General features: G+C 38.8%; 1 protein-coding gene across 1 annotated transcript in view; it reads left to right on the plus strand.

Annotated features, from left to right (window-relative positions):
- Window positions 1–14012, plus strand: part of LOC121443336 (E3 ubiquitin-protein ligase MIB1) — a 116559-nt gene that overhangs the window by 74052 nt on the left and 28495 nt on the right. Inside the window, exons 13-14 of the mRNA XM_041645055.1 lie at window positions 12097–12229; window positions 13720–13806. Of these exons, the coding sequence (XP_041500989.1) occupies window positions 12097–12229; window positions 13720–13806 (220 nt within the window). The remainder of the gene's footprint in view (window positions 1–12096; window positions 12230–13719; window positions 13807–14012) is intronic.

Genomic DNA, 14012 nt, shown 5'->3' on the forward strand with positions numbered 1-14012 from the left:
GGGTCGTAATTTAATCTCTTTGAAGATCTGTTTTCTTAATTAAATTCTGTGTTATTTGAGTATAGATTGCTTAGTTCTTATTATAAGATCAGTGATACATTGACATGTGGTAGTTAGCTATAATCCGTGAATTTTGGGCATTAAAATTTACCACATGATATTTTTGAAAGCAGCACTTAGGTACATTTTATAACGTGGCTCTTCTGTAGATTTCCTGTCTGAGGAGAATGAGAATGTCTTCTGAAACATACTCATAAGATAAAAGTTTGATAAAAGATAGTTTGTAAAATAAGAATGCTGAGTGAACAACCACATTAATTTATTTTCTTAAACTAACTTGGGAGAAGGATGACACAGGCTCAGACAATATGCAAATTGTTGTATATTGTATTTTACTTCTGTTGCTTGTTAAGTATTATGCTTCTGGGGAAGTTAATGTAATTTTCTTTCCATTATATTTCCTACTGGTGAAACAGATATGCAATTGCCTGAACTTAAGTGCTGAAGATAGCACTTGCCTGTTCTATTTTTAGTAGTTACATGGCAGCCATTCAGCAGATCCAGTTGCTCAAGTGTGCTTTTGGATAGTTCAGTTTCATGTACTGGCCATATCAGGGCAAGGAGAGGCCATGGGAAAAAATAGTACAGGGTTTGATAATGTCAGCATCTGTCATCCCTGCCAGGGAGACAGTTGAAATGTTTGGGTTACAGCAGTGTCAGCAGATGCCCAGAGTCTAACATGTACTCCGTTCAAAAGGAATACCTGATCTAAGTGCTGGACGTGACATTTCAGAGTGATTGAAAACCCTCCTAGATATGTTAGTTAAACTTAGAAGCAACAGAATCAGTTTTAAATTTTACTTTATAAATGAATAGCCAGCATTTTCTAAGAATTATAACAAATTCCTAGTTGCTGAAATATTTTTTTTAAGAATTACTATAACCCTTCAGACCTGTGGAATAACTAAAATACTGTTGTTCATAATTCATTATGAGCAGAATAATACCCTTTGATATAAGCAAGGATAATACAGACTTTAAAATATTTGACAGTTTGTTACCAATACGTCCTCTTTACTTAGTCATGGTCAGCATTTTGTCATTTTTATCCTTCTCTCTCATGCTTTACATATTAATAGCATTTACATTGGAGACTGAGTTAAGAACTGACAAACGAGAGGCAAGGGCTAAAGAGTTCATTTGTACAGTATAATTTTTCTTTAAAAGTAGCCTTTAAAATTGTGGTTTTCTGTAGTATCAGAAAAGAAGATATAAAACTGAAATTTGCCTTAGAAAATCCTCAGACTTTAATAGGTGATACATTTTACCACAGGTGAAGAATAGCTATTAAAATGGGAGTAAAATCACATTTTTAATGTGATTTTTTGTTGACTTATTTTTCTTATTAGATCTATTGGTCCTGATTTGAGTAATGTGATATACTTAAAGTTCAATTGTGAGGACAGAAAACGGTTGCTCTGTGTCTCAGTGTTTTGTGCTATCAGTGCTATTCTGTAGTAGTCAAATTTTAATCATGTGAGTAGTCAAACAATCTATAATGTAGAATTAAAGCAAAAATTAAAATCCATTTCTATGGAATTTTTTCTTTAAGTATAATTAATTTGCACTTGCAAATGACTGGTACTTTTGGAATGGGGATGTTAGTATCTTTGGTGGCCATTTACTTGGCAGTAGGTTACTTCATTGTATGAAGGTCATCCTCCTGGAAAGAATTGCTCCCTTTTGGTGGCCATTACCTACCCAAAATCCATACTTCTTTACATTCCATAGCAGTGTATGTTCATATGGGTACATAAAGAAGTATGTGCTCTGAGTAGGCGCTACTGAGCTGTTTGCTGTGGAAACTTGAAGCATCCCGTTTTCCCCATTTGATAGTGAAACTTTCTGGTTGCTGATATGGAACAGTGATAGATCATGTGCAGAGATTAGCTTATCAGAGACTAGTGTTACAACAAATTTACCTGATCCCATTATGCACTTAGTGTTCTTTGTTCTTGGTGTACATAAGCACTGGGTACCTCCTTGGTTCTTTTTCAGGAGCTGCAGAGAGTCTATGGAGTCCTGAGTGTATTCAGAAATGCTAGCACTGAGTTGTTCTCTCAGGCACAGGTCCTTTTTCTTCTTCTGTATAATTTACTTCAAGATCCTATAAACAGATGATAATTAGTTTTGAAATTATTTTTATAAATCAGATACTTTTACTTAAAACTTACTGGAAAGGACAGATTACACTAGAATTGATTTTACAGTTGATGCAGGGTTTGAAAGTTGGGTCATTTTATTGGGTGAGTGAATGAATGGTCATAAATGGTAATTTATTTTCCAGTTAAGAGATAAAAAGTCACTATCATTTGGCAAGTTATTTGTTGTTCTTTTGTTATTAGTTCCTTGCCTGAATTTTGTGCTTCTGTTTGCATTGAATGAAAATTCAAATGGATTTGACTTGTGCGAGATTACTTTTCAAAAATGGCTTTTAATATAAAGGAAAATTACCAAAACAATTTAACTTTTTTAAAGTCTCCATTAAAAAACAGAAGCACTTTAGGCTGTGAGACTCTGGATTTTACCTTGAATATTTAGCACAAGAAAAGAAAATTGTGAGTGACCTTTAATCACTGAGTTAGTTCAAAAGGAGACCTTGAGAAAATTTGAGGTTTGGGAAAAATCTAGAAAAGGGAGTCCTGGGAGCCGTGGGGGAGTAGAATTTCTGTGGCTTGTGGAAAATGCTAGTGCAGCTGTGCTGGCATGAGCAGCAGCCAGCCGTGCAGCTGAGAATTGCCATGCACCGTCATACACGTTTCTGTGGCCTGAATAGTAAACGGGGAGACATAGGTTTCTGATGAACAATTCTTGATGAGCTTTTTAAAGCTATCATACTCTTGAGGCATTGATGCCGATTTACCGGAAAAGTGAGAACAGTTGAAACAATTGTTTATCTAAAACGTTAACGACTTAAATCTTTAGTAAGGCAATGTCAGTGGTGGATTGTATAGTTTTGAAGTTATCTGTCATACTATTTGAACAATGGCTTTTTAAAAGCTAAATTGTCAAATTGACCTTTGAAATTAGCCGATGTCCAGATATAGATTAACAATGAAGATATATATCAGTCAATATTAGATAAGCATGCAGAAAGTTGGAAGCATCCTTACAAGTCAGCCTTTGTGCATGGTTACCTGTGAGTTTAGTGTCCTGCAGCATATGCAGGAGGAAGAGAGGTAATGACCTAGAGAGTCATGCCGTAGTCACCGCCGATCCCTTGATTGTTCCCTCACATTATCTGCTAATTGAGCACTGCTTTTTATGAGCTGTGTGAAGTAAGGAGGTGTATAAGTGAACACAGAACCTTACTTTTTAAGATAAATTTAAAAGACAAGTAAATAGATAAAAATCAGATAATCTACTTTTCTTTCCTGCCCTTTCTCAACACACACACACACACACACACACACACACACACACACACCCCTAGACACATTCATGTGTGCGTGCATACACATACACACACACTAGAATTTAATCAACGTTGGTCATACGATTTGGATTGTAATATATCAATTATTGCATAGATAGGTAGAGAAAGTGAAGTAATGGGGGAAAGTTGCTACAATGGCCAAGAAAATGTATCTAGTTTTTTTTTAAGTTAGATGAAATGATTCACAAGAGGGGGAATTGCAGAGGAAGTTAAAGATCAATTAAAAACAACAGCAACAACAACAACAAAAAACAAAGCTGCAAACAAAACCCCCAGCACACCTCGCTTCCCCAAGTAGCTATTCACCCTGTTTCCTGTGGCCACCAGAGTACATTGGATTCTTCTGACGCCTTAGGAAATATCCTGCATCTTTCTTGCTTTGAGATTCTTTTGGGGAAACGGAAGTTTGAATTTCCAGGGTTAATGGTGGATCTGGAGTGAAGCTGTCTTGTCATATCCAGAGGTCAGTCTGCAATCGAGGTCAGGACTTCACATAGTCACCACAGAGGTCAGCTTATAACCACAGCCTAGGCTGTTAGAGCTTTATAGGCAGCTAAGCATTTGAAACATGCACTCCCAGGCAAGCAGGCTCTCTTGTGCCTCTCTCTTCCCTGACCATATTTAGTCAACCATAGCAAAAAATAGTCTCTCAGCTGTCGATTGTCGATCTGGGGACTGAGGAAACTTCTATCTTGCTTTCTGCCTATTGATTGTTCTTCCTGTGGTCCAAACACTGCTTTGTCATTTGTCCTGCTTTTTTTTTTTTTTTTAAAGAACTGCCAAATAAAGCGGTGTCTCATGTTTCCACTTACATTTCCCAGATTCTCCCTGAGCTTGTGCTGAGACTAGGAAAACCTCATGTGGTTGTCACTATACTTAGAAGCACCACAGCGAAAAAGGGAGGGAGCACACAACATTTACCCTGGCTAGTAGCAAGACTGTCTTCAGGCAGATTTGGGGGATGTAAAAATCCCTCTATTGCCAAAATGTTTCATAATCTGACTTTTTGTTGGTTAAAAAATTTCTTTTTCTTTTACAATAATGTATTACACAGCTGTTAGCCTATGGGGATTTTGTATAGTTGTGTTTAGGGCCAGTTATTTCTATAGGTGCTTTAAAGACACAATAAGTAGTACTTGCCTGGAGCCTGAAGTGTGAGTGGGGTCGGATCATTAAGGAAAGAGCAGTGTGTAAGGAGTCCTGAAATGCTTAGAGCCCTGTGTGCTTTGAACAATACACGTACAGGTCCAAAGATGACTTTTAGTGTGAGTTGAACTGTCTTATACCTAAGTCTGAAGTTGACTCCAGTTTTCTAAATAGCATTTAGTTATAACCAGCCACAGACTAAAATGGTCATGAATTTGGCATAACTTTGTGGTGTATGTACTGTCCTAAAGACAAGAAATACTTTTTTCTCAATTTTAATAGTACATTCAGAGTAAATTTCAATATAGACATTTGTTTTTGACCAAAGATGAGCAGTATTAAAACATCAAACCCATCAAACCCATGAAGATAAAATTTAAATCTCAAAAACCTAAAAAAAAAAAAAAAAAAAAGTGGACAGGAGAAACCAAGTCCATCTTGTTCTTAATCCAGATGTGTTCTCTGAGCTCAGTCAGGTAGAACTACCTGTTTTCACAGCACCCAGACAAGGGAGTTGTTCTTGACATTCCTTTGTCTTCAGTGTTAAATTGCTGGAGGTGGGTTAGGGGGTACTATTTTAAAGTATTTTAAAGGAATGCTATAGACTTTTACAAATTTTAGAAAACCCTACTTTTTCTAACTGTTAATTATTCACATTAGAGATGATACACATCAGACTTAAAAATAATTCAATTTTCAGGGTCCTAAATGATCCCACTTCGCTGTTCAGTAGCAGTGAACACGGTAGCATGTTCTGTGCTGGGCTGTGACACTGAAAAGAGAATTCCTGCTCCAGGGCTCAGCAGTCCACCAAAGATCCGGTGTTTCTAATACCCTGCCTGGATGTGTTTTTTCATTCTTTCAGCACAACTTTGAGCTCTGTGGTTTCCATGTGCAGATACTCTTCTGTCTGCAGTTGACACGGCTCCAAAGGCTTCTGTCTGGATGGATGAACTTGTCTTAAGTTCTGTCACGGGTTCTGTACTACCTCTTTACCTTTTATTTAGGGATTCTTAAATTAGCTAAGCAAACATTTATTGAACACCCAATATAATGCTGTTCTAATATCGTTTTAAAATTAAATGATACTAATATGCAAGGCTTCTGTCGTTTACCTGCTGTGTTTATTTGAGCAAAAGTTCCCTCTTTAGCTGAAGAAATACAAATAGCATGGCAGGCCCTAGAAATTGACTTAGTGCCATCTGAGCACTACATACCATTGTAGACAGCTGCTTGTCCCCTCTGCTTCTTGGAACTCATGTGTTCGTCATTCAGCAAATGTGTGTGCCAGGGATTATGCTAGGCACCACTATTAGTTGTTCTGGAACTTAATGCTTCATTGGCACTCTTTACACATGCCTGCTTAGCTGGCCATAAGGTCTTATCTATAAAACATCCACGTCTTTAACCTGTTGTAAAAGAACTAGTTGAGAAACAAAGAAGAGTGTGTCACCAAATCTTAGGGAATCCAAGGAGCAGTTAATTGACTTCCTAAAGATAACTGATCGACACTTACTAAGCTAGGAACAATGTAACTGCATGGCTCCCACAGGTTCTCATTGAACTTAGCTGGAAGTGCTGCATAGAAGAGCCTGCAACCTCACTTCCAGGTTCTATAGTGTGTTCCTAAATTACCCATTCCATAGAAAGAAAAGGACAGACTGCTCTGATCTGGTCTCAATGTATAGAGGTGAGGACCAGGGACCCTTTGTTAACTATCTGTGAGCTTACCTTGCTGACTGGGCCCAAAGATAGTTTTTATCTTTTCAAGGTCATGTGATGTTTTGTTTACTTTTCTGAAGGGGTTGATAAGTTTCTAATTGGGCTCTCTGAAGAGGGGGTTTGGAGAGGTGGCTTCTCAGTTAAGAGCACTGGTTGCTCTCTACCAGAGGACCTGGGTTCAATTCCCAGTCCCCACATGGCAGCTCACAAACTGTCTGTATCTCCAGTTCCAGGGGATTCAACACCTCACACAGACAACACATGCAGACAAAACTCCAGTGCCCATAAATAAAAATAAATAAATCATTTAAAAAAATACTCCTAAAATATATCTCAAGAGAGAGAAGAAGAAGATCTTAACAGAAGCAAAAGTGAATCCCCACAGCTCCAGTGTAGAATGTGCATTAGCCTGTGTGGATGCTTCTCTCAAGTGTGGGTTGTGTGGTGACTTGTCAAGAAGGTAATGTAGAAAGAGCCGAGACACACTCCTCCATCCAGGTGTCAAGAGTGTTTATTGTGTGGATAGTGGGTGAAAAGTGGCGAGAGCCCGTGACTCCAGAGGGAGCATGAGAAGACGCTGATCCCAGGTCAAGAATTAGAACATAGTTTGTGCTCCACAGGCTTCTCAGCTTCATCAAAAGTAAGAAGTGGAAAACTGTCGTGGCTCAAGCCATAGGACAGGTATAATTTGTTATTGAGAGCAGACAAAAAAGAACATTAAATAAACTTTAATTTTTTTTAAAGCATAGATAACTAGAGGCCTAGGATTATAGCTTAGTGGCAGAACTTGTGTAAGGCCCCTCCATCCTTAGCACCACAAAAATGAATAAGCAAGCAATAAATTAATCCATACATCGTTTTACTTAATTTGCACTTTAAAAAATTGTAATTAGTTTTTAAAGACAGGCTCTTTCTTTACCCTGAGCTTTGACTTTGCGATCCTATTGCTTCTGCCTTTTAAGTGCGATGATTATATCCTGCTTAGTCATGTCCAGCTTCTGTTTTGACTGCAAATATTTTTTTGTTTTACTTTTTAAGGATTATATTTTCCCTTTCCTCCCTCCAAACCCTTCCATGTATGCCCATCCACTGTTCTCTTTCCAAATCATGACCTCGTTTCTTTCCTTGTTATATTTGTGTGTGCATGTGTGTATGCACGTGTGTGTATGTGTATTCCTAAATACATAGATATAGCCTGCTTAGTTACTTGTATGTATATGTATTTAGGGCTGACCATATGATAGTGGATAACCATTTGTTGTGTTCTTTCTCCTGCTGTCAACATCCCTATAGTTCTTAGGTGAGCTTTCCCAAATCTACATTAGCATGTCTGTTGCTGTTGTCCTTGTTTAGGTCGTGTTTAGTAGCCATGTTGGTAAGACTTCATGAGTGTAGCTTCTGACATTTCTAGGAGACACAGTTTCACAGCACACACCCCATTCCTCTGGGTTTTACAAATTTGTCTTCCTCCTCCTTTGAAACAGTCCTGAGCATAAACATTTCTTTACAAGTTAACACCAGTAAACCAAGTGCTGATTTTGCAATGATTGGTTTTACCAAACATTAAGTGTTGTTTCATATTCTTTTAAAAGCATACTAAGATAGGCTATGTGTGTGTGTGCGCGCGCATATATTGTCTTAGAGTCAGGGTCTTATATAGCGCAGGCTGGCCTGGCCTGGTACTCACTTTGTAGTTGAGGCTGTCCTTGAACTCCTTTTGCCTCTGCCTCCCAAGGGCTGGGATTAAAGGCACACTACACCATACTGAGCTTAAGACTTATTTTAAGAAGATTTAATTTTTAGGAAGTATTTATTTATTTTGTTTTTTCAAGGCAGGGTTTCTCTGTGGCTTTGGAGCCTGTCCTGGAACTAGCGCTTATAGACCAGGCTGACCTCGAACTCACAGAGATCTGCTTGCCTCTGCCTCCCAAGTGCTGGGATAAAAGGCGTGTGCCACCACCGCCTGGCTAGGAAGTCTTACTTTAAATCAGTGTTAATTTTAAATTTGTGAAAGTTATGAAATGGTCATGTTTGTGTATTATAAAGGGTTGAGGTGACCATGTTGTGGAAGTGTTCAGAGGAAAGATAGGATGACCCTTGAGTACAGTTCATCATGCTGTGGGGACCCCAACCACAAAATTATTCTTGTTGCTACTTCATAACTGTAATTTTGCTACTGTTATGAATCATAACGTTAATATCTGTTCTGATGGTCTCAGGGACCCTTGTGAAAGATTTATTTGACTCCCAGGTTGAGAACCACTGATCTAAAGAATGTTGGGCCACTGGGGACAACTGTTATAGATTTAAACAGGAAAATCATCAGAATGATTTTCTTGTCTTCCATATAGAATAGTTCCCAGGTTTTGGACTATTATGGCAGGCTAAATGGCAAAAAGAATAGTGTAAATTAAGAGTCTAGAAGGAGTGTACTGTAGGGAGGAAGGGGAAACGAGAGATTTGTGTTGGGCATGGTGGCCCAGCCTGTAGTCCCAGTTCTGAGGAGGATGAAGCAGGAGAATCCTGTAGAGGCCACTCTGTACATGGTGAGACCACGTCCAAAGGATCATCACTGACTAAGCATGGGACCTCCTCTTGCTTCAGGTTCCCAAGTATCACATCAGAAGTGTGACCCATTCCTGACTCACAAGCCATTTATTCCTCTTTGTAAATATGATCTTTTTCCTTTCAAAGGGCAGAGATCTCATACAGACACTGCTCCAGGAGCAACAGTCAACGTGTTCTTAAACCTCTCTTCATACAGACTATAATTTTCTAGATAGAGACATAATTTTCATCTTTTTTTTATTGTAATTTCATTCTCATAGCTTAATCATTAAGGTCCAATTAGATGTATGGATATCTTCCAAAAATCTTTCTGTATTATTGCCTGCATGCATAACTTAACTGTTAATTGATTTATTGATCTTATGTTTTAACAGTTTCTATAGGAAGTCAAACATTACCATTTCCATTTAAAGTACCTTGTTGAGGGTACTAGAGAGATGACTCAATGGTTAGGAGTAATGACTGCTTTTGCGTAGGACTCGGGTTTGATGCACAGCACCAACATGGAGGCTCACAGCTGTCTCTGGTTCCAGGGAATCTGAGGCCCTCTGTCTGACCCTTGTGGACACCAGGCAGGCATGCAGTACACATGGATATATTCAGGCAAATACTCATACACATACAATAAATAAATTTTAAAATAAAAATATTTTCCTAGTATTATAATTTCTAGCTATTTAAGATGAGGCATTTGCCTTAAATAATGCCATATTTCTTTTTAATTTTAATTGCACAGATAGTTTCTTATTTTGTCAATGTGTGACGGGAACAAAGATGGTGAATTCTATTTTATTTAAAGATTTATCTATTATATATACAGTGTTCTACCTGCATGTAGATCGCAGACCAGAAGAGGGCTCCAGATCTCACTACAGATGGCTGTGAGCCAGCATGTGGTTGCTGGGAATTGAACTCAGGACCTTTGGAAGAGCAGGTAGTGCTCTTAACAGCTGTGCCATCTCTGCAGCCCGGTGAATTCTAAATACTGTCTTAGCATTTGCATTTTTTAAAAGTTGTTAATTGAACTATATACGCAGACTAACGGTACTACATAGATTATACTGCATGAAGATGACTGTCTTCCATGACATTTTTATTTTGCCTTAGTTATTCTCCCCATATTTTGTAACTTGCCTTGGGAGTTTTTAATTTATCAGGCAAAGTCATTATCAGAACATTTTTGGTTAGGGAAAGTAAAGATTTAAAACTTAAACACTCCATTACTATCTTTTTTTTTTTTTTTTGTTTTTTCGAGACAAGGTTTCTCTCTGTAACTTTGGAACCTGTCCTGTAACTAGCTCTTGTAGACCAGGCTGTCCTCAAACTCACAGAGATCCACCTGCCTCTGCCTTCCAAGTGCTGGGATTAAAGGCATGCGCCACCACTGCCCGGCCATTACTATCATTCTTATCAGTGTAGCATAGCTTTGGTTTAATAAGTAATGTTAACACTGAAATTTAGCTTTTCTCAGGCTGGCTTTGAACTTGCTGTGTAGGTCAGAATGCGCTTGAACTTCTGGTTGTCTTCCTAAGTGCTAGTAGTACAGGTATGTGCCTCTACCCCAGAATTGGGTGCTGTGTGGAGAGCACTGTAATATTGAACCACTTCTTTATCAACTGGTTGGTTTGTTTGAGATGATGTCTTGTATCGTCTGAACTATGTAACTGACAGTCATCTTGAACCATGGTCCTGTTGCATCATGGCTGGTTTATACTGCCTTTTGGGGATACATTTATTGTTATTTTATGTAGATGGGTTTGGTATATGTCTATGAAACATGTGCATGCAGTGCCTGAGGAGGCCAAAAGAGGGCATCAGATTCTCTGGATGTGGAGAGAATTTTGTTAGCTGCCATATGGGTGCTGGGTCTTTTGCGAGGTCTTTAACAACTGAACTCTCTCCAGCCCCTTCCTTACATTTCTTTCAAATAATAACATTTTATTTCTTCTTAAAAATTGTTTTAGATTTATTTGTGCATATTAGTGTTTCCCTGCATGAATGTTTATGTGCCACATTTGTGCTTGGTGCCTGAGGAAGTCAGAAGAAGGCTGGAGAATTGGAGTGCCTGACAGCTCTGAAGCACCATACGGTGCCGGGACTAAACCAGGGTCCTCTGCATGAGCAACACGTGCTCCTCACTGCCGAGCCATTTCTACACCCCCATGACATTTTCTTTTTAATACAGTTTTTCATGGCTACTATATCTTCTAAATTTTGTAGAAAAACTATAAACCTCTTAAAAGTTTTTTTTTCTCATGTGGTCTGATAGGAAGAGTGGTAGACAGTGCACGATATCATGATATCCAAATATTTTGTAATGTAGTGTGCCACCAATAACTTTCCATTGATCTGAGTGGAGCTGGGCATGGGGGGTTCATGTTTGTAATCCCAGCACTTGGGAGACTGGGGCAGGGAGACTAAAATTCAAGAACAGCCTTGCCTACAAAAGTAGTAGAACTTAAAACAAAAATCTGATAAAACTTAAAAATTTGGCAGTATTAGTTCTAATTCAGAGGTTCATAGATCTTCCAAAGCTTAATTTATAAAAGCAGTTATTTTTGTCTATTTTTGTGGATGTGCACGTGCACATGCACGCATGCGTTCAGACATGCGCATGGATACTCCACAGTGTACATGTGGAGATCAGAGCAGAGCTTATAGGAGCAGGTTCTCTCCATCCTCCATATGAGTCCCAGGAATGAACTCAGGCAGTTAAGTTCAGCACGAGCTCTTCTGTATCAGGAACCATCTCACCTGCTCCTTCAAAGTCTATTCTTAGACTCTTTGAACTTGCTCCATGGGATTCATAAACTGCCATTAGAGACCTTTGCGTTCTGAGCCCCATGAGGTTCCAGGGCCACTTTAGAGGGTGACACCTTCATGAGTTTTTCGTATATTTTTGTGAGGAAATTTGCCTCTGTATCATTTATGTTCTGTGCTCTATTTGGCAAATGAGGATTCTTTGTTTAGCTCTCAGATATCAAAAAGCTAAATAAACATTGGGAATGATAACAACAATTTCTGTCTGTAGGGACATGATTTTTTTTTTTTGTTTTAAGAAAAAAAGAGCCTCATTTGATAACAGGATTTCTTTTGAATATTTTTCTGAAGAAAATGAAATTCATACTATGTAAATGTAAAGATAATGTAAATTTGCTTTGCAGTGCAATGCGTGTTTTACTCTCAAAATTACCAAGACCATGGATTGTGGATGAGAAGAAAGATGATGGTTATACTGCCTTGCACCTGGCTGCTCTGAATAATCATGTGGAAGTGGCTGAATTGTTGGTGCATCAGGTAGGAGAGGCAGCTATGTTTTAACAGACATAGAGCATTCTAATTCTTTCGTTCATTTTATCAAGTGGACTTTAATAGGCTGCAATAAAACCCACATGATGATGAAAACCGAAGCAATGTATTCTCTGCCTTTTAACGTTGATTATTTTTGTTTGTTTGCATATAACAGTCTTGCTGTGTAGCCCTGGCTTAGCTAAAACTCAGTATCCTGCCTCAGCCTCTGAGTGCTGGAATTGCAGGTATGCGTCTCTGCCTAACACTGGCTTTCTACCCCCAACCCGTTGCGGTGTAGCGGTGTAGCGCAAGTGTAGAGGTCAAAAGACAGTCCTCAGGAAATGATTCCGTCCTTCCATTATGGAGGTCTTGGAGATCAAACTCAGGACTACAGACTTGGCTGCATCTTGCCAGCCTCTCTCCAACACTGGCTTATACTCTCCCCAGTTTTCACATTTAAATAGGCATAACAGGATGAGCTAACAGTGATACCTCACGACCAGTCAGACACAAATACATATAATAAAAACAAACCAGAAATGTGTGTCTTCCAGAATATGGCATAACATATTAGAGTTTCAGGGTTGTGATTAGACTGGTTTTAAGACCTAACAGTTTAGGGGGCTGCAGATGGCTCCGCACTTAGAGCACTGGCTTTTCTTCTAGAGGACCTGAGTTCATTCCCAGCACTCACATGGCAGCTCACAACTGTCTGTGACTCCAGTTTCAGGGACACCGTCACACAGAAAACAAACAAATTACTTATTTATTGGAAACCTAGTAGTTCAGGTGTATCTTTTGAAGCTTTGATTCTGTTCTTAATTTTGATTTGTTGTGCCAGGCATTATGCTAAGCAAATTTTTGTGCTGTATTTCTTAATCTTAACATAAGCCCTGTGACATAGGTTATACTTTCACACCATTAAGGAACCGAAGAAAAGGGCTAAATGGTGAAATGCTTACAAAAGTGGTTTAAAAGTGGCAGAGGTTAAGCCAAAAGTGCCTTGGATTCAAAATCAGTTAATTGTCCTTAGGTCCTTTCCCTTGTGTGGGTATTGGTGGCTTTCAGAGCTAGTTGGCTGGTGGGCTCTTCTGAGCCTGGAGGACTTCCTGCTTCCCTTTGCACCTTCTCACTGAATGAGAAAGTGAACTGACCAGTCACTAAAATAACTCTGAATTCTATATGGAGACACCATTGCTTTTCAGAGGTGTTTACAGTTTGTAGGACTTGCTCTCTCCGTGGATATTGAAAGAGAATCGTGCTCAGCTCCACAGTGTGCTTCGTCCGTGAGCTGGCTTGAGATAGTTACTGTAAAGGAAATCCTTATTTTACCCCAGCTGTCTGTCGGTTGTCAGTGTCCATGTGAAAAGAGTGTGAGGACAGCTTCCAAGGAGGAAACTAGTCAGCAGTGCTGTCTGTTCCTTGGGAGTAGCTAACAGTTTTCTTGTTCTTTAATGTTGCCTAGCAGTAACCATTTTAAATGTGTTCATTGTTAGGGAAATGCAAACCTGGATATCCAGAATGTGAACCAGCAAACAGCCCTACACCTTGCTGTAGAACGGCAGCACACCCAGATTGTTAGGGTAAAGTATTTTTTCTTGTTAACCATACTCATGTTTAGATCCTTGTGAAAACTGAAATGATTCAGTGTTCCACTTCTTAAAGTGACATATTCAAGAACTTAAGACTTTAGGGTAAGGGATTAGTATCTAGTTCAGAGTCTTCATCATATTGTTCTTAGACTTCTGAATTCTCATAACGTTAGTGAGAAAAATTTAAAGTAACAATT

This window comes from Microtus oregoni, unplaced genomic scaffold (genome assembly GCF_018167655.1).
Source record: "Microtus oregoni isolate MIOR12 unplaced genomic scaffold, Mior012 000105F_ref0000443, whole genome shotgun sequence".
NCBI lineage: Eukaryota > Metazoa > Chordata > Mammalia > Rodentia > Cricetidae > Microtus > Microtus oregoni.